The sequence below is a fragment of the Corvus brachyrhynchos genome, unplaced genomic scaffold, assembly GCF_000691975.1.
Source record: "Corvus brachyrhynchos isolate BGI_N302 unplaced genomic scaffold, ASM69197v1 scaffold223, whole genome shotgun sequence".
Taxonomy (NCBI): domain Eukaryota; kingdom Metazoa; phylum Chordata; class Aves; order Passeriformes; family Corvidae; genus Corvus; species Corvus brachyrhynchos.
The window spans coordinates 4,830,055-4,851,550 of NW_008237174.1; the positions used below are offsets into that span (position 1 = coordinate 4,830,055).

At 40.0% G+C, this 21,496-nt stretch overlaps 1 protein-coding gene across 3 annotated transcripts in view; it reads left to right on the forward strand.

Annotated features, from left to right (window-relative positions):
* Positions 1–20,845, forward strand: part of PXYLP1 (2-phosphoxylose phosphatase 1) — a 34,385-nt gene extending 13,540 nt beyond the window's left edge. The window contains exons 1-5 of one of the 3 annotated variants that reach the window (XM_017728850.1): positions 2,662–2,841; positions 7,845–8,006; positions 8,897–9,023; positions 16,977–17,116; positions 18,512–20,845. In XM_017728850.1, coding sequence (XP_017584339.1) covers positions 2,748–2,841; positions 7,845–8,006; positions 8,897–9,023; positions 16,977–17,116; positions 18,512–19,443 — 1,455 coding nt within the window. In that variant the 5' untranslated portion in view covers positions 2,662–2,747 and the 3' untranslated portion in view covers positions 19,444–20,845. Of the gene's footprint in view, positions 1–2,661; positions 2,842–7,844; positions 8,007–8,896; positions 9,024–14,235; positions 15,627–16,976; positions 17,117–18,511 lie in introns of those variants that run through there. The other 2 variants (XM_008629562.2, XM_017728851.1) reach the window with 2 other exon arrangements.
* The last annotated feature ends 651 nt before the right edge of the window (positions 20,846–21,496 follow it).

Genomic DNA, 21,496 nt, shown 5'->3' on the forward strand with positions numbered 1-21,496 from the left:
TAAGAATTTGAAATATGTTGTTCTGTTTCACAAGTCTGTGGCAGCATTCCTCATGGTCTTCCAAAGTAATTGTTTCTTTTGCTGTAGGAAGGGAGATGTCCATGTTCATTTGATAGGATCGATTGAACTGTTCTAGTGGGCTTTAATTTCTGGTGTCAGAATATGGTGTGCTGAAGGCCATGGCAGAACTGTGGCTCTGCAGTATGAAAATGCAGGTATTCAAGGTTGCTGTAGCAAGCATTTTTCAGCACTTTTGATTAGAAACTCTGGCATGAAAAGAATATTTATTCAATGACATCTGCTACTTGCTTGCTGCACCTAAATAGTCTTTGTGAATATTTTTTTAAAGTTTGTCCTAGAACTTGACATGTAGGGTGTTGGCAATATGACTGTGCTGTAAGACTGCTTTAAAAGTCTCTAAATTACTATGATCTCTTTTACAGAAGGAAAAACAGCAGCTGCAGTCACAAAATTGAGTGGGTTAAATAGGTGTATGTGTCTGGGCATGTGTCAGCCCATAACTCACCGCTGGTGCTGAGTGTTTGCAAACTGTTGGAAACTCAGAGGATGGGATCTGTAGTCTCTGTTTTCTGTCTGCTCCCATTTGGCTGTTTAGTGAATGCCACGAGCTTGGAAGTTCCTGCCCTCTTTCGTACTGAGGTTGATGAATCTGTGTTTGAATCATCCATTTTCGGAGTTTGGGTAGGTAACATTTCAAGTGTGTAAGGAGGGGAGCACTTACCTCTGCTGCCCTGACACAGCTGCATTCTGAAGGCTGTACCTGTGTCACCTTGGAACACACACAATTGTTAGGTTGAAATATTGTGGAGAAATTACACTCCAAGGAACCTTCTTTATATTCTCAGGGGTTTGTCAAGGCAAAGCATTTTGTTGTTACTATTCCAGGTTCAATTTAAGTGTGTGCCCTCCTCCGTCCCCCACTGTTCTTCTCTCTGTTACCCACCTCCCCCATAGCTCCCTTCACTCTTTTTTTTCTCCTTTGTAGTTGTGCTCAGAGAATTTAGCAGCTCTGTGGGAAGAAGACCTTGAAGCTCAGAGCCTGTTCTGTAGTAGAGAGGGCTGTGGATGCCTGTGAACACATCTGTGCTTTAGGGCCCCTTGCTCCACTTGCTCCTTAACAGGCAGGACACTCAGCCAAAGTGGAGAAAATGGAAGGGCAAATCCTTGGGGAAGCAGAGTTGTGGTGAAAGAAGTGGTTAAGGGATAGAGACTGCAAAGACACTGATGACTGTGATTCTGTGACTGTCACTTTTTCGACTGTCACTTCTTCTTAGGTTCAGTGTGGACAGGTCTCACATATAAAAAAAATTCCTCCTCAGGTTCTATAGGGCAAGAGGTTTGATTTAAAATAAAAATTACTGGCTTTTTTTGCTTAATTAAACTACATGTTCTTAATATACTAAAAGCCAGTGAAAATTTAAGACTGTAGAAGTTTAGTAGCTCCATTTATATTTTATATAAATATAAAATATAAAGCTTAGAAGCTTATGTTCACAGGCTTAGAAAGCCTTTTTAAAGACTTTTATGGTTATTTTTCATAGTAATACTTGATAGTTTGACCAGTGGTAGGTTAATAAGCCTTTTTTTGTGTGATTACTCAGCATTCAAATACAGCACATTAGTGACTGTGGCCTTATGCATTATGGATGAAAGCCCTTGCTGTTAATACAGATCTTACCTTTGAGCCAGTCAAAGCCTTTATTTAGCTGTACAAAAGAAGAAAATGAGAAAGGTGCTGTTGTGTGTCACACAGGTGCATTTGAACTTCATTGATACCCAGATGTGCATTTGCAATCCAAGGCAGATCCTGGGGGGTGTGCTGGTCGGGCACGAGGGTGGGGTTTGCCAGGACCACACCTGGGGCTTTTCAGGGACCTTACCTGGGACTTGCAGGGATCATACCCAGGATTACAGGATGTCAGAGCTCTGGCAGTGCTGTGCTCATGCTGCTTCATTTCCCCACTGGCAGCGTACCTTCAGCGTTGGTGTGCCTTAGCTGCTTTTTCCAGATTGTTTTTCTTTACCTTTTCTCCCCACCTCAATTGCTTTCAAGAATTCCTGCCTCTTTTGGGTTGTTCTTCCATACACTACTGTTTTTTCAGGGAGAGAGCAACTAGAAGAAGAGCTGGGGTGTTTAACCTGGATGAAAGGAGGCTCAGAGGGACCTTATCTCTCTCTACAACCACCTGAAAGGAGGTTGTAGCCAGGTGGGGATCAGTCTCTTCTCCCAGGTATCAAGTGACAGAACAAGAGGAAATTGCCTAAAGTTGTGCTGGGGGAGGTGTAGATTGGATATGAGGAAAAATGTGTGGATGTGGCACTTGGGGACAGGTTTTAGTGGGGTTAACAACTGGATTCAGTGGTCTTAAAAGTCTTTTCCAGCCTTAATGATCCTATGAATCTATGAAGTCCACATTCATCACCAGGCTTTCAGAAGCCTGAGCGTTCTGCTCTGTGCTAGGCAGCCTGGTAGGAGCAGAAAGGGGTGGGGGGAAAGGTGGAAGTGTATAAATAACTTTTTGTGCTCTCTGACATGCGTGTTTGCTTTTCTTTACCCATCAGCATAAGGTTACTTACAGTGGGGTTGCTGTTTTTCATTTCTGCTGTGTGGCTGCATTTCTATTTGACTGTTTTAAATAGTATGTTTGCATGGGGCTGAAAGAACCTTCTGTATTATAAAAGATGAAAATTTCAGCTCTCTGTTAAGTCAGAAGATCAGGACTAACATGGCTACTTGTGCTGCTGCTTCTCAGGCTGGTTGGAGCTACAAGGAAAAACAGCAGTGGAAACTGGTTTTATTGCCCATCTTTCTGGTTTTAGGTAAATGTTGATTCTTTTTCATGGATGAATGTGTTCTTCTTGGTGAACAGTGCTGCTACCTTTTGTATCTCAAGATCAAAGTAGGACTACAGGAGGGAGAAAAATTGATAATTAAGTCATTTAGCATTTAATTTGGTGTTCTTTCTACAAGAATTTCACTTTGCTTTGTGTTTGGTTTTCTGCTGTACTGAATTCTGTCAAATTCATGTCAGTTTTGTAGCCCTAATGTGTATCTGGCTCCCTGCTGGCTTCTGAGCACAATAGCTGATTTGGTAAACTCGACATTTTTCCAGAGGGGATTAGTTGCTATGTAGGAATTGTTACGATCGTTCCACTGAAAGCACTTCTGAATGATTGTCTCTCTTGCTTGGAAGCTACTTGTCTGATATTTGGGGGATTTTATATATTTCATGGCATTCAGGAACTTGGTTGGGGAGAGTATGGAAGTCAGACAATCAACTTGTTGCTCTTTAAATAGGTCATACTTAATGTGCACTGGAAATAAAACCACGCTCATAATGTTTGAGATGCCACTGGGTTTCTTAATGATGTTTCTTAGACAAGCTATTGACTTCATTTTAGAATGTGGTCTTCAGGTTCTGTGGTGTGATTTAAAATAAAGGTTCCTGGATGTTTTTTGTTTAATTAAACTTAGTATCAGAATTTGCATTTTACTTCTTTTGAATTGTGTTGACTTAAAAAAATAAATAATCTCCGTTTGGAGCGGCAAGGATTCTTGAAGGAGTGATTCTGCAGCAATATTTAGGTGTAATACTGTGTGACCAGTGCCTTTCTGTCTCACAGGGCAGCAGTTGCTGTTTGACTGTTCCATCAGGTCTTACTTTTGTCTGATACCAGCCTATGTGTTTAGTTTTATTTCATGTTTCACACAATTTTAGCCTGGTGGCACCCTGGGAAGAGTTGCGTTGAGCTCTCTTTCCTTTTATTGTTTCTGTAACTTTCTACTTTTTTTCCTCGCTATAACTTTTTCAGAATTACTGTTTCAAAGTAGTTTTTATGTAGCTTCTTTAGTTATAAAAATAAGTTTATGAATATTGGGAAATAAAATATGGTCTCTCCCTTTTTGTTGTCAAGCTACCTCGGTAATAATATGTCCATATTCTTTATAGTTCCCATGTTGGCAAAGCTTCCAGTTAGATGATAAAATATGTTACAGATCTGTTTTATTAACTGCTCTGGCTGAGGCAAATGCACATCAAAATCATCTGTTCCATTTCTGGTTTACATTGTTGTATTTCTGTCATAGTAAAACATGAGCTTTGAAAGGCACAGCAGTGGAAAAATCCTGTTCAAAACCTCTCTTAATCATAGATTTAAGTATGCCTGTGTGCACACTGTCAGACTTCTGTTTTGGGCAAGTTCATGTTACTGTGAACTAATAGAGAAATTCATATAAAATAGTGCTAAGCTGTAAAAAACAATGTGAAAACTGTGTAGCACTATTCTGACCTTGTAATGCTGTACATCTGGAAGAGCAACTGAGTTTGGAAAAAAAGATGAATTTCAGCTTCCTGTGAGGGGCTTTCTAAAATTTATTTTTATTTATTTTTTCACTTTCCTCTCTGAGCTGTATCAGTCCAATACTGTTTGTAGGTTTACCCATTACAAACGGACCAGAAAACCCACGTGGGAGACAGAGGTGGGATTGACACTTCAGAGGGGGACTTCAGCAGGGAAGTACTTGGATACAGAGAGTCAGCTCTTCAAAGAGCTTTAGAGAACTGCTCTGTGTGGTACAGGGAGTACAAAAATGAAGAAACAAACTGAGCCTTCTGTGCAAAAGGAGCTGGAGAAGATGAGGTGTGCAAAGCAGGACTGGATAGCCAGGAAGTGAGATAAATGAAGACAGCAAGGGAGCATGAAGGCCAAATACTTGAAATGAGAAGGGAGGGAGAAAGGGGAGAACATCATAAGTACATGAGGCACAAACAACGTCCAGGGAATGGTAGGAGATGAGGAAATATTTGAGAAACAACTAAGGGCATGGAAAATACCTTTGTTGTTTCAGCAGCCAGAATACAAAGAGAGGATGTGTTGCTTGGGATCCTCATCCCAAAGCTCTGAAACTGCAGGGATGTTCCAGCTTCTGAGTAGTTGTAACAAGGGGTGAGGAGGACCAGCGTGGCTGGGTGGGCTCTTCAGGGTGACCATGCTGAGCAAAGAGAAGGCAGCTCCAGCTGGCATTCATCTCTCCTTGGTCTTACGTTGTCATTCTTCCCTGTTGTCCCCCTCATCCTGGCTGTCCCCATTCTCCCAACTCTGAAATACTTGTTATTTTCATGTATATGTACTTGATGGAGATTTCCAGGAGACTGTAGAGACTGATGCCCAGTTCATGTAATTCTTTTTTCTATTTAGCTATTTTTTCTATTTAGCTATGTTAAATAGAAGGTGTTTGTATAGGTGGTTTGACTGATTTTATCATTATTATTTTCACCCAACATTTGTTATTTCCAGTGTGTTAAAGGAAAATCCTGCCGATCATGTGTCCTTTCCTCTTCCCAGGCATAAGCCAAGCATATTCATTGTACAATAACGACAATATTTACCAGCTAGTACATGAACTATTGTTGTTTCTAATCTGTGAGTCCATTTTCAGTCCACAAAATATTTTTAAGTTGTACCCATAGCTGCTGTACTGACTTAAGAGTCTGCTTTAAGAGTGTTCTTTTAGTTGCTTTTTAAACTGCACGCATGTATTCTGGCAGTCCTGCAGGTGTTACTTTTAATATTCAATTTTATTCTTAGTATTCAATGTTGTTCTTAATATTCAGTTTTATTTTTAATATTTTAGAGTAGATGCTTCTCTGTAAGATTTAGTGCTTTTCCTTATTCTTAAATTTGTCTGGCAGTGTTATGGGATTTATTAAATTAGTTTGATTAGAAATGAGACTTGCGTTCTGCAGACAATGTATTTGGCCCTAGGAATCATAGGCACTTGATTTTAATAAGCTGATGTATGCATCTGTTGGCTTCTGCCCTTAATAGTCTCAGTACAAAAATGGGATCTGTTCAGGGTTTTATGTGGCTAAAGCTGCCTTAGATAAAAAAAAATTAGAATCTTTATTTTGCTTTTAAATCTCCCCACCAAAATTGAGGACCCAGAGTTAACTTGGAGTTTTTGCTGTTGGGGTATGGTTTCCCCTGTCTGCTGAAACACTCCTGTGTCTAAGCTGGCTTGAGCTACGTGACCTCTTGAGTATTTCAGCCAACTCTGTGTCTGTGATATTAAGGGAGCAGAAGCAATGTAGTTTGTGGGTTGCTCTAGAGAGAATTGTTGCAGAAAGCTGGGAGTAGTTGCCTGTAACTTTCTGGTTTGGAAACTTGGCCAATAGAATGTACCTGTAATTTTCCATTTGTACTGTGGACAACTGCTGGCTGTAGTGGTGTTTATTTGCAGAGTCCAGTCACTGTTGTAACACATTCTTGGGTTTGGGATTTATACCCCAAATACAAATGTGCTGCAAGCCCCAGAGTTCCCAGCCTCTGATAGATATTACCAAGGCTCTGTGTTACTGCCAGTTTCTTGGGCATGGATTTGCAATGTCTCAAAACAATGTGAGTCTAAGCAAGGAGCTAAAAAAATGAATCTGTTAGGTAAATGCTGGGATGGCAGCTGAGGTCCGCAATTTAAGTGTCCAAAGTCAAAATTACGGTTTAATATTCTCACCAAACGGAGTTGAAAGCAAAATCTGAAACAGCTTAATGAAAAGTTTGAAGTTGCTGCACTTGGCAGGTACTGGCCTGGTCAACAGCACTAGTGAGGCTGTGGAAGGTGCTTGGGTTCTGGTTTTGGCAGACAAAGAATAACCACATAAAAACGTTTCAAGTGTAGTGTATTGTAGTGTAAGAATGAAGAGCCTGTGTTTTATTACTGGCTACATGTTCTTAAAATCTATGTGCGTTTTGCTTTAGTTTGCTGTCTTCATTGGTTTTCTTGGTCAGCACAACTCTGTTTTGGGGAACAAATTCACCTCTGAAATGGGAACTGGAGGTCAAGATGGAGCTGAGGAACTGATGCAGAAGAATTAGTAAAGTTTTGCTTTCAAATTCGTTCTCTCATCTTTTCTTTCTTTTTTCTTTTTCTCTCAAGATGGAAGACTAATGGGGTAAAAATGTGAATGCTTTTCCTCCTGTTTTTCGCCTCTAAAGCTTCTGATTAAAATACCAGAAAACAGAATAGAATAGAGGCATTTGTTACTACAAGTGTAGTCTGGTCAGGCTCATAAATTGACTGAGGCTTTTGCATCAAGGCAGGGTCATTACAACTCTGGCCTTACATTTAGATATGCTTCAACTTTCATCTTCATGTCAGAAGACTTGGTGGTGGTATTTCCGTTAGTTTCTCCTCTGTGTGTGTTTACTGCATTTCTTTGTGTTCCACAGCTTTTGGGTAATATCAATTTCATTTCAAGAAATACATTTTGTGTGCTTTTTTTTTTTTTTTTTTTTTTTTTTAGATAAGCCAGACTGTTTAAGGTTGACAAGGCAGCAATGTAAGGGCAGGGATTAGTGCAGAAAATGATGAATAATCCAGCTCCTTCAGTTGTGACCACTTTGTTTTCCCAGTGGCTTGTACTACCCTCATCATAGCTGTGCTGTGTCTTTTGCTGATGTCCTTCAGTGTCAGTTTTTAGGTTAAAATGATGAGAGACAGCCGGACCTATGTGGCCCTTTTTCTGTGATTCATGCTCAGAGACTGATAGAAAAAGCAGCTTCAAGAAAAGTGCAAAACCCAGAGTTGTTTTACATCCAGATCTGCTTCTGAAGCCATTGGCATTGACTTTGCCAAAAAGCTCTTCTGGGCTATGTAAATCAGGAAAAAAGTCACAACAAAGTTGTTGTATACTATCAAGAGACGTCCTTTCATGGAAACCATAGTCTTTATCCATAATTACTTTAAAATAATGATTAAAAAGTCATAATCCTGTATGTCCCTAAATTCTCCTGAAGATGCATGGTGTATGTTTTGTATCTTTCAGTGCATTTAATCCCAGTAAACCCTGTCAGGGAAGATGGGTTGAATCCTAAGAGCCGGAAGAGAATAATGCCCGATTTGCTGACAGAGCCTCCTGCCATAGACCCCGTTTACGAAGCTCATGTTTACTGCAATATTCCCACCATTGCTGAGCGCAGCATGGAAGGTAAGCTTTGGGAGGGCAGACCTCAGCCAAGCTGCTTGTTTCTATGTGCTGTTATTAGAAGTGATAACTGTGTATTGTCAGTTCATTGGTGCTTGGAAAAGGTGCAGCAAATGCCAGCTGGTTGCCGAATTATGTTAAATCATTCAAAACATGCTCCTGCTCTTTCCTTCCCTTTGTATCCTCTCTGTTGTCTTGATTTTTGGAAATGGTTCTGTCTCCAGCCAATGGTCAGCTATAGGCCTAGGATTGAAAGGGTTGGGAGAGGTGTAGATATTTAATGTTTGAATTGTAATTCCTGGTGCAAGTCGGCTGCATTTCAAACAGTTGACTTGGAATTCTGGAAGAAACCCCCCACAGAAGCAATTAATTTTGGAATTCCAAGCCATTAGACATGGTCAGCTAGAAGGCATATTTGCATTCTTTACCCCACAGCGGCTGCAGCGAGTCTGAATGAAGTCTTTCATTAGCATATCCTACTAATGCTTATCAAATAAATCACAAACTAGTATATCAAAAAGATCCAGATTAGACATGCTGCAAAATCCATCATTATGATGGGGACTGGAAGAGAGGCATTATGAAAGTGGAATAAACTTATTGTGTTGACAGAGTTCAGTGCTTGAATAATGTTTTGTGTGGTTGGTGGACTTCAGATGTACTGTGGAGATGTGCTAAGAACCTCAGTCTTGTATAACGTGTCTTGCGATCTGAAGTGAAATCCTTCTTGGGTTGGTAAGTTGTATTTTCCTAGGGATGTTTTCTTTCACTGCAATACCACAGCTATCAAGCTAATTATACCTGCTTTTTTTATTAAAGAAAGTGTATGCAGGTAGCAACTTTTTTCTCTCTCTCTTTTTTTTTTGTTTTTGTTCTCCCTTTCTTCACTTTAGGTCATGCCCCTCATTATTTTAAGCTGGTGTCAGTTCACGTGCTGATTCGACATGGTGATAGGTATCCTCTATATGCCATTCCCAAGACAAAGAGACCTGACATCGACTGTATGTTGGTGCCCAGCAGGTAAAATTCTTGGAGTTTGTCTTTACTAAGCTCTTTTTTTGCTTGAGAATAATTTTTTTCCTCTTCAGGAAACAAGTTGTGCAGCCTGAAGCACATTGTGACTTCTGACCATTGTGTATTACCGTGGTTTAAAAAAACAACCCCTGTATCAGTGGTGCACAGTATTTTCTGTGAAACAACTATTACATGTTACCAGTTCAGACCAGAGTAAGTTCTTCATGTTTTTTTAAAAAGCAAAAGCTATTTAGTTGGATATTTAGGTTGCCATTCCTCTTAGAAAAGTTTCTACGTTTTGAAAATGTAAGTGCGTTGTTTGAGGTGGTCTCTTCCATTTCAGCCCAGCATGCTTCCCTTCATCTGAATACGAAAAGCTCTCAGGCAGTTCAGCAATACCATAAGAAAATTTATATTTGTATTTTACATTATTTTTTCTTTTACTCTTCAGAAATCTAGGCTATCAGAGTTTTCCCTTAATGATTTGGGTCAAAATTCGGGAAAAAATGGGAGTTGTACATTTAACTATTAAAATAAAAGTTAACAGAAAGTGCTACTGTTTGTTACTTGAAAACTACCCCTTTCCTGTAGTTACCTCTCACTGTTTAGAACTGTCACATGTAAGTTGTGTCTAACTGCCACTAAAACATCATTTTCCTTTCTGTTTCAGTATAGTGCTTCTGTCTAACATCATGTCTTTGTAGGCTGCTGAAAACTCTTATCACACCTGAATCACTTTGAGTGCAGATATGATCTGAACTGCTTCTTTGTGGCAGAATCTTCCTTTTTGTTTAGATTTTATTCACTGATACAGATAAATTATAGTGTACAGCAATAGAAAAAACCAGTGATGATGTAATTTCCCAACATGGCTTCTTTGATTACATGTAAGTACTTTTAAGTAGGATGATGATGATGATGACTTTTCCAACAGAGGACTTGCAAGTGAACCTACTGAATACTTAAAAGAAAAATACCAAGATATGTTAGGAAAACCTCTGGACAAATCTACCCCTTCATGCTGCTGTCTCCTCAGCAGTGTCAGGTGTGGAGATTTCAGTGGCTGAGGGCTGTGTGTTGTGTTCCTGCCTACATCGCTCAGGAAAAGAGGCACAGTAGGTACACAAAGCAGTGTAGATGGACCATAACTACCTTTTTCCAGAATGGCATGAAGTCTCCTCTGTCTTTAATTCCACACCAGAAAAGCAAGAACGTTATTTCTTTATTCACAAATGGCTTTACTTTTGTGCTGGAGGTGTTAATGCCACACTGAAAGTGCATTTCACCTCAGTGCCTGGGAGGATCATAGAGCAGATCTTCATGGAAGGAGTTTTTAGGCATGTGCAAGACAAGGAGATGATCCAAGGCAGCCAGCACAGCTTTACTCAAGGCACATATGCCTGACCAGTCTGGTGGCCTTCTATGATGGGGTGACTGAGACAGTGGTCAAGGGAAGACTGACCAGTGTCATCTACCTGGAGTTCTGTAAGGCTTTCAGTGTGGTCCCACATGGCATCCTTAACTCCAAATTGGAGAGATGTGGATTGGAAGGGTGGACTGTTCAGTGGGTGAGGAATTGACTGAATGCATGCAGAGGTGATCAGTAGCTCTATGTTCAGGTGGAGGCCAGTGATGAGTGGTGTCCCTCAGGGCTCTGGGACTGGTGCTCTTCGATACCTTCATTACTAACACGGACAGTGGAAGCAAGTGCATCCTTGGTAACTTTGCAGTGACAAGAAATTTGTGTCCAGCTTGAGAAATGGGTCCATGAGAAACTCCAGAGGGTCAAGAAGTTCCCCTGGGTCAGGGCAATCCCAGACATGGGGACAGACTGGGAGAAATCACTGAGAACAGACTTGCAGAAGACTTGGGCATTCTGGTGGATAAAAAACTGAACATGTGTGCACTGGCAGCCCAGGAGGCCAGACATTGGCTGCTGCTTTTCTGTGTTCACACTTCAGCTTCCACCAAAGTGCCTGTTCTGTCAAGAGGTGTTATTCAGTGGTCTGATCCAACATCCTCCAAGAGAAGTTGGATTTCCTTGAGCGGTACCTAAACCCAGAAGCACTCTGTGTCTGCTGCAAACTGAGTGGCTTCCTGAAATGAGATGTGCATTCCTGAGATTGCAGAGAGGAGACCAAACTCCAGTTATCTGGAGTCCAGCCATAGAGTGGAGTGGGAAATTAATTTTTCTAACAAGATGGAAAATGAATTGCGTGCTAATAGCTGTGATAACATTTTTAATGACCTGCCTGTAAAGGGTGAGATTATTTCCAGCATGAAATACTAAGTAGAGAAATATGATCCAGATTTCTATTGGAGTTCCTAAAGGCTCTGATCGTCTGATCTTTCTTTATATCTGTCATGTTAGAATGTATGTGAGAGAGCTTTATTGAAAAGATGTTAACTGCAAGTGACAGTGTTGGATGAGTAGCTGTGTTTCTCAGTGTGCCACAGGAGACCTCAGTTTTGTATTTGTCAGAGAAGCTTTTATAGCTGTTTCCACTTCAGTTTCAGGCAAGGACTACAACATGAAGGCCCTGGAGTCAGAAAAACTATCCATAAAAGGCAAGGGAGTAGTGTGGCTTTGACACAGAATGACCAAATGGAGCAGTTAAGAGGGCACAGCCAGGCTCTGAGGAGGCCAGAGGGGGAATGCCTGTGGCTCTCACTGATTTATGAAGCATTAGAGCATCAGTGTGTAGATGACACAGCCCTTACCACTCACAGCCCCTGAACGACCTTGTCTCCTCAAGAACAGAATGTATGTAAAATAGCATCTCCTCTCCTAATTTAAGGCATCAGAAAGATTAAAAGAGTTGGCTCTGCACCATTCTGTCCAGATGTGTTAAAGCTGACCTTACTGAATAAATCTAGAAATCAGCCATTGTTTTGAATGGAACATTTATTACTTCAGCATCAGGAAGCTATTTGCTGTGTTTGGCTGTCAGGCTTGTATTCCTTTGTGATGTAAACTGGGTGCTCGATTGTCAGTGTATTTATATGGGGTCTGTAATCGCTGCCTTTGAACTGAGGGTTTTTGGGTGCTCGATTGTCAGTGTATTTATATGGGGAGTGTGACAGGGTCTGTAATCGCTGCCTTTGAACTGAGGGTTTCTTGCTGCTGTGCAGTTGAGTTGAGATGCCTGATGGAAAGTCTGGCTTGTTTAAGCTTTCTGGACTCACAACATCAGATAAGCAAGCTGCTCATATGCAGGCTGCTCTTTATTTGACTTGGCATTCGGCTGATGGAATTCATTAATTAAGCAGATTATGCCACAGCCCCATGGACTTCTAATGGATATGCAAAATAGCCTTGAGGTCACGCTTGGGTTTTGTGAATTATGGATTGTGACATATAAATGTGGAATGAATATAAGCAAATGGATTAAATGCTTTGGAGATTCTTCCATCTAAAACTTCAATTAATATTATTATTATCATTTTTATTGTTCTGGATGCAAATTTCCAGAGGGAACCAAATAACACATACTTTTTCCTCAAGAAAATGACTTGAATGATGTTATGAAAATCCTTTCATTGTAGTGTTCGCTTATGGGGGAAATAAATTAATCCCACACGTTTTTTTCCTTATGTAGCTCACATTTATAGTGTCAAATGTAAAAAAATATACAGTTTCTTCACTGAGTTTGTATATGAGAGAGAAGAAATGCTTTTTGGAAGATGCTGAAATGATTTCAGAAGACTGCTATAATTTGATAGTAAGCTGTGTTAATTAGCATATACTTGAAGGCATTTTGAGAGGTGTTGATGTTAATCATAAGAAGCTTAGTAACAAATACTGAAATTTTAGGTTCAGTATGCACATGTTTTGAAACTGCCACAAAAATGAGCTGGGAGGTGGGAGATGAGACAACCATCATACTGTGAGCTAAAGGGGCTGTGGGTTTGACTTGGGGTGAGGTCAAAGTAGGATCCAGACCAGCATCAGCTGAAGAAAGGTCTCCTGAGGCCTCTGCTGACTTTGAAGACTCAGAGCAGTGAAGTAGATGGAATTACAGAGCCATGGAATAATTTGGGCTGGAAGGGACCTCACAGATCCTCTCATTCCAAGCCCCTGCCAGGGGAGCACTCTGGAGTTTGTTATAAAAATGTAAAAACTGCGAGACCTTTGTGAATAAATAATCCCCAACAGTACTACTGCTGCCTTAGGACCTCTCTTGTAGACTACAGTGATCTGTTGTTGGGTTTAGTGACTCTTTCCATTCATTTTCCTTCTAAAAAGGAAACTGTGTAGTCCTTTGATCTCACACTTTTTTTTTTTTTTGCCTACTTGAACTTCACAGAAAACACATGTTATTTTTGCTTGAAGTTCTAAAATGATTTTTTGCATTTTAAGTAAAGAGAAAGGGACTTGCTTTTGGTACAGTTTGCAGGGAGAATCTTGCGTTGTACAATCACAGAAAGGTCATGTTTGTGTGTCTGAAGCCTGGTGTGGTCACATTTACTCACTGAGTGATGCACTGAGGGCTCTGCAACTCCTTGTGAGAAGCCTGGTCCTTTCAGCTTTTGCCATGCATCTCAACTCCTTAAGGAAAAAGGAAATTTTATTGAAGGATGCCAGCTCTGTTCCTGGCAGAAATACATAATATAGTTCAAATAGTTGTGCAATATTTCTTTCCATGTACACTGTAGCAATAAAGAGGTGATATTTCAGTATTAAAGCATTTTAAGACCTTTGCAAATAAGATATTTAAATGTTGATTAAGGATTTAAATGTTGGTCCATCTTAATGCTAGTGCATGAAAACCAGAGTATTAAATCTGGGATCTATTATCCCAGTGTTTAGTTCGTAAATAACAAAAAGGTCGCCTGAATTAATTATTTGAGGGAAAAGAAGCATCCTCAGTTTTGTTACAGATAAAATTTATTCTATTGTACATAAATAAAATCATTAAAAGGCATGTTAACAGATTTTAAATAAAGGAACCAAATGTTAAAATTGGGAAGTGTGGCTATTGTTAGTGGGTTTAAGTGAAAAGCTGTTCCATTTTCTGACAAAATATGAAATTTTTTTTATACTAATACCTTTTGTAAATGTGGTAGCTTGCCATTGTAATGCCAGGAAAATTACAGAAGGATATCTCTTTAGCCCATTTTTATTTTGTGATTATTTTAATGGAAATAAAATTTTAAGGGTAATTCAGTCTTTTCAACTGTACAACTGAGCAATTTCCTTTGCTTCCTGCTCCAACAGCCCCAGCAGCCTCAGCCGTGTTGCCTTGGATACTCCATCTCCTGCAGCATCTGTAAATTGGCCAATTCAACAGGAGGATTCATATTCTAAATAAAAGCCAAGTCGTGGTGTGGGAGGGGGATTGCTTTGTCAGCTGGGAGCCTGAGTGCTGCTGCAAATCCTGCTGCTGAGAAAAATGGGTGTTTGTTTGCCCAGTTGTACAGGGATATGTACTGAACAAGAAGTAAGATTTGAATTTCTATTCAGAAAGATGTCCAACAGTCATATTTCACAATGCACTTCTGCAGGCATGTGTTTATTTTGTGCTCACTTTAAATACAGTGTAATCCAAAGTTAAGTAACTTGAATCTCCATATCTAATATTATTAATACGCTGTATTAATACACTGGAATATAAATTTGTCAATTATCATCCCTTTTTTAATTTTGTCTTGAAAGTTAATTTATTTTGCGTGCTATTTTTTCAGAAAATGCCTTTTGCAAAGTACAGATAAATACTTTGCTTTCTTCTTTCCTTTCTTTCTTCCCACAAGTGATTGCTGGCAGTTTTATCAGCACAGGTTGGATTCCGTTAGAATTCTTTCAGGCTTTTGTGAGCAAAGCAGAAAAAGAAGCAGAATGGATAATGCAGTTTTTCTAGTTTTCTATCACATGTATTTGCAGAACTTGTTAATTAAGTGAACAGCATTTAAGGAAAATTTTGATTGTCAGTTTATTCACGTGTAGAATTTTGTGAAGTTCAAGATTTAGAAAATTGGTGGTTCAGCCTGCTACCTCTGTAATAAGCTTAAAAGGCCATTTGCTAATGGGTGTAATTTAATTTTCTCAACTTAATTCTTCCATTTTTAGATTTCACTGCTGGGCTGTGAAAATAGTGCGATGTACAAAATGTTCTCTTGGAAATTTTCTTCTGGAGCTGGAGTGAGCTTCTGATGTACGATTGTACAACAGGAAGCCTCTGCTGCTTGAGAAACGTAAACCAGGCTTCGTTCCTTTTTCTGCTTTGCAAATACTAATCTTCATTTGCCCTGCTAAAATTACAATGTACAGAAGAAGCTGTGGATTTAGAATATCATAAATTGGCTGGTTTTCCTTTAATTTGAAGTAAAAATGAAAAAATGAGTCTGATTTTTAATCTCATTATGCTTTTTGTCTCATTTCCTTTCTTTTTCTTACTGGCAGTTGTGGCATAATTGTAGCATTTTCCTGCCAGGATGGTTTTTTTCCTGAATGTAAATAAAATACTGGAAAATTCCAATTTTATAAGATGATATGAGCTACCTTTCTGTTGACAGACAGATTCTTACGAGCCCTCATGTCTATGCAGGCTGTGAGCATAGCTCTGCAAGAGGTCCTCTCATGTATGATAGTTTCTCAGCTGGCTCTTCTAAGTAAGCATGCATGTCTTTGTCTCAGTAAACTTTGATTCCAGACACTCAGTCCTGCTTTAGTGGTGTTACTGCTCCCTCTGGTGGGTCCTGCAACTTGGGTTTCTTTTTAAGACCTGAGGTTTTTATATCAAAAGTAGTTTATCATTCTAAAAAATGTAAATATGAACAGTAAACACAAGTCCCAGACTTCTGTAAAAGATCCCTGACAAAATTTATTTTCTATATATATTTTATTTTTTTAAGCACCATGAAAATATATTAACTGTATTCAAGCTGAACATCCTATTAAGACAAGAACCGTCAAGGGCAGAGTTGGGTTGCCAAACAGTTTCTGATTTAGTTTTGCACAAAATTAGAGAGGTGACTGTGTGACCTTTGGTAACTGTTGACATTTAACAAAGAAGACCCCACTCATGTAATGCATTTCTGCTGTAGGAACATGATCACAGGTTTATTTTTTAAAGGTTCAGATTACCTTTGGGTTACATTGTGGGCTTTTTTTTGTACCTGTAGCTTTCTGCACAGCAGTACCACAGTGAGCTGAGTCTGTAGTGTATTTGAAATTTTCAGCACAGTTTGGGAGATCTAAGCATTCTTTCACTGACTTGAACTCTGTTTCAGTGAGTTAACTCAGACATTTTTGTGAATATCTCTTTTCCAGCTGCATTCATCACTTGCATGGTGGGGGTATCTTACCTGTGTAAGTGTCCAGCAGTGTTGGCCTCTTTCTTCCTGGATAAAAGTGCAGTACCCCAGTTATTCCAGTTTTAATGGTACTTTCCTGTCCCATGTAATTGAGACTACACATTCTAATTGATTTGAGGCTGAAGGAAGTAGAAATAAAAGCTGAGATTGTAATCAGCTTTGTACATTACAAAATCTGAGAATTCCTTCAAGATCATCTATTTAAAATACTGGTTATTTGAACCCCTTTAGAATGTTACTGCCTTTGGCTGCACTGTTAAAGAGCGTTGGTACTTCAGAAACTGGAGAGAGGTTTGCAGGGTTTTTAAAGGAATTATAAATCTCTTTTCTTTTTCATTTTAATTCATAACAGTATTAGTGACTGAATTCAAAGCAACCCCCAGATATTGTTCTAAATTGCTTACTGAAAGGTATCATAATTTTAACATGACATCTGTTTTCCTATAGTTCTTTGGTTGGTAGTAAGTGGTTAGATTTCTTTTCCATACTTGGAAAAGTCCTGACTAAGAGCAGATGTTGTCTCAGTGGGAAATAACCTCACACCATGAAATTTCTGAGCTGACATATTTGGAATACTTGACTCTCTCGAGTTGCTTTCCCATACGCTTTTGGAAGTTTTCACATTTTGGTTTTTTACCTCTCTAGGAAACCTTCTCATCCTCAGCTTGAAGCCTTCATTAAGCATATGTCCAAAGGGTCTGCAGCCCAAATGGATGGTTCCCTGAGCAGCCTGCCTCGCTTCCCCAGTCATTCTCTATGTGAAATGGGAGAGCTTACGCAGATAGGTGAGTTCCCATAGCAGCTCTGTCTCATCCTCTGCTCTGTAAAACACAGTCTGCTTGAAGAGGGATCTTCTGATTCTCTTTATATTGAAATAAATGCTTGTTTATGTAAACTTATCATGTTGGTCCTATCCTGTGCTATGCTGGGATATGGATAAAGTATTAGACTCTCTACTGTAAAAGTGGCAGCAGTTGTAGAAACCATGCTTTGTCCTGTAGCTTGACAACTCTGTTACACACTGGTCAATCTTGGCATCTCTTTTAACTTTCTTTGTAGCAAGGCAGAGCACCTTTCCTTCAGGTTACTACACACCACACAGTTGCACTGTTACCCTTGTGACAAACAGCAGTGTTCACTCCCTCCTGAGGAAGATCTGGTGCTCTGTTACTGACAGGGTTGTGATTCAGAGGGACCCTCTGTCCCCTACAAGAGATGCTGATGTAGCAGACAAACCTGATGCTTGGTCTGTGGAAATGCTTTATACATCTCTTCCCTTGTCAGATCCTTGTGTGTTCTGGGATCCCTTTGGGAGATATCCTTGGTCACTGTCAAGTCTTGCAAAGTGATACCAGGAGGAGAAAGCAAGGCAGGACATCACAGAACGCTTCCTAACAATAAATATAATGTTGTGTGTGAAATTGCACACAGTACATGGATTGTGTAACTGAGCTGGCATCTAGAGACTCCTGTGGCCTGTAGCAAGTTATGTAAAGGTGTTCTAGTGCATAAAGGGTTCATGCCCATTGCTTTGCTGCTGTGAGAGGTTAGTGCAAGAAATGCGAATACTGGAGTAGAGGTTTTTGGCACATGAGAAGGATACACTCTCCCTTTCCAACTGGATAAAGGCAGAGCTTAGCATAAATTACCAAGCAGTTTAAATTCTCCCCAAAGGAAGATGGAGAAGGAAGTTCGATGCAATTACTGCACCTCACCACTGTTCTTTGAGTTTACACACTAGTTTACATTCTGTGTATTTGTTTCCTGACTGCTGGTGGTTTTATTGGCTGGCATAAATTTTCAGGGACACAGCATTCTCTGCCTGCCTGAAAACCTGACTCAGGTGCAGTCTTCAAAAACACCTTACTTTTATAGTCATGTTAGACACAATCAGTCTGTCCAAGGAATAAATATTAAACCACTTAAGGTTTTAAACAAATCTGATAGAACCAACTTCTTTTCTATATTTCAGGTTAGTTCCTAGAATCTGAGAGATACTGAAGAATAGCAGGTTTCTCATGTTTCAGACAGTTTTCCTAATAGTCAGTCACAAGTGAAGTTCAGTTTTGTAAGTTTATAACCTTTTAACTTATTGTTCATTTATCAGTAAGGCTGCTAGCTGTAATTCTTTTTCTCAAAACTGCAAAGATTCTAATCATGTGAATTTGTTCTAAATTCAGGGGTTGTACAACATTTGCGAAATGGACAACTGCTCCGAGAAATTTATATCAACAAACACAAACTGCTCCCTGGTGATTGGACAGCCAAGCAGCTCTACTTGGAGACCACAGGGAAAAGCCGAACCCTGCAGAGTGCTTTGGCGCTGCTCTACACCTTTTTGCCAGATTTTGACTGGAAGAAAATCAACATGAGGCACCAGTGGAGCACCATTTTCTGCTCGGGAAGCTGCGACTGTCCCATGAGAAACCACTACCTAGAAGAGGAGCAGCGCAGGCAGTACAGCTTACGGGTGAAAAACGACGATTTGGAGAAAATATATGTGGATATGGCAAAGATTGTGGGCATTCCCACCAGGCAGCTGAGAGCTTCTAACCCAATAGATTCTCTCTTGTGCTATTTTTGTCATAATGTCTCATTTCCATGTACCAAAACTGGCTGCATTGGTATGGAGCACTTCAAAGTAATCAAGAGACATCAGCTGGAGGATGAGAGAGAAAGACAGGAAAAAAAACTTTACTTCTTGTATGCACTATTGGCTACTCATCCTCTCCTCAACCAGACTGTCAATCGACTGCAGCGTATTGCAGAAGGCAAGAAGGAAGAAGTGTTTGTTCTCTACTCTGCGCATGATGTCACCTTGTCCCCTGTTCTCAGTGCCTTGGGCATTACAGAGGCCAGATTTCCCAGATTTGCTGCCAGATTAGTTTTTGAGCTGTGGCAGGATGGGAAGAGGCCCAAAGAACACTTTATCCGCATCCTGTACAACGGTGCTGATGTCACATTCCAGACCTCATTTTGCAAGGATCATTATAAACGGTCCAGCAAGCCAATGTGCCCACTAGAAAAATTCGTCAACTTTGTCAAGAGGGATATGTTCTTGATTTTTAACAGTACTAGCTACTATGATGCATGTCGTAGGAGAGCACTGTAGAGAAGGGAGGAGGAAAGGAGGCAGTGTTAACTTGTGTCAGTGATCTGTTTTCTGGTGGAGGCACAACTCAGTTTTGTTACTTCTTGTATGTGTAAGTACAGAAGGGTAATGGTTGAAGCATTCTTCAAATAGTTTTATTTTCATTCAGGCTGCAGATGGCCTTAAGTAGAAGAACAAATGCCAAGGGTTATGTGTATGTGTATGCTCACAAATGCTGTTAACTGTTGTGATAAATCACGTGGGTGAATGTAACCTGCCGCTTGCTTGATAGAGTGAGAGAGCATAGACTTTGTGTTTCTCTGTTCCAGAGCAATACTTGGATAGCATAAGTTTAAAGCCAAAAGTACTTTTTTTTTTTTTTCACCACCATCTCACTGCCATTTTAAGCAGTTCATGTCAGGGTCATGAATTCTAGGTGTCTACATTAAGGCATTTTTAAGGAAATTTTGAATTTCCTTACTTGGAGGAAGCCTTCTGATGTTGTGGGGCAGGTCCGTAAAGCAAAGTGCATGTATTTGTGTGTGAATACTTGCCTGAGCACGTACAAATGAGTGTGTGCCTTTTGGCCCTCACAGACCTAGAAACCCTTGGCTATTGTTGCCAGTGCCAGAGAAGGGTGTACTGGAAAAGGGATACAAAACTCTACTCTTTGATCGCACTTTCAGCACTTTGAATAGTTGAAACACAGTCTAGAAACATGTAAAGGTCTTGTGGCATTAAAATATATAACACTAACAGCACCACTAAACCTGAGTGGGAAATTAGGGTTAGAAATCAGTTTTATGGTGAAGTGTTGGGCTCTTTCTCATTGTGAACACGTTCAAGCTGTTGTGCTGTGGAACAAATAAGTGTTTTAGGAATTTGCTATGGTGACTGCTTGAGACAGCTTGACTAAATACTGAGAAAATTTTGTAGTTGAGTTAGTATTTTTATGGACTAGGGAGCTCTTCTTTTGTAAGACCAGACTTGTACATATTGTACTGTGTATATTTATAACACAGTAGGTCTTTCTTACTTGTTTAGTTTGTAAAGACTTGTGGAGGTCACTTTTTAGACTTTTTTTTCCCTTGATCAGGATGTTTAGACTTAAGAATAAACTGTCTTTTATGGGTAATTTGAACAAGGAGTAGATATGAAAACTTGTACTTCAGACTGCTTTCATCTCTGTAGGAGTAGTAAATTGAGAACCAATTTTTAATAGAATTCATAGAAATTTTATAATGGTGGAGGTTTTTTAACCTCTAGAAATAAATTAGTCTGTGACTTGTGATTCAATGGTGCTAGTTTGTCAAAGAAAACATAACTCGGCATAAGTTCTCTGACTGTTGGCATTCCGCTCTCTCTGTTTTCAATGCTGCATTTGAACATGTTTCTTTTAATAAAATTCTGGGGTCTCTTTGTATATTTGTGTGTTACGTGCGTTGTGACTTCCTCAGCTGTTTGCAGGAACAAGGTGGGTGTTGTTAAGCTGCTTGTTGCATTTGTAACTTCTGCACTGCATCTGTCCTGGGCCCCAGTCTGGGCAGGAGCAGCTAAACATTTCATGAATGCTGAACTAGAAATCCTGATGGAGTATTTGGGGCTTTTGTACCACATTGGAGTGATAACCTTTCTACCCAAGAGACTGGATCTGCTTGTCGTCATCCCTGTTTGTGTGCTGGTGGGAGAAGAGGGAGAGAATCTGAAAGGCGAGCTCACTGTGGAAATCAGGGGAAGGGGACCTTTTGCCTAATGTAAGTAGCAAAGGTAGAGACCCCATAACTTTTCCTTTATGTTGAGGTCGAACCTCTTGTGTTTTTGCCCCCACTGCCTCTTCTCCTGGGCAAGACTGTAAGGATCTCTCTTATAGTTCCCTTCAGGTGAGTACATTGGTGAGATTCCCCTGAGCCTTCTCTTCTCTGCTCTAAGCAGACCCAGCTCTATCATCATGTCAGGTGTTCCAGTCCCTTGGTCGTCTTGGCTGTCAGTGGGGGCTCTCTGGTAGCTCCATCTGTCTTGCCCTGCTGTGATGAAGAGCACTGATAGCTGTTTCAGCCAAAACAGCCTCCACTGT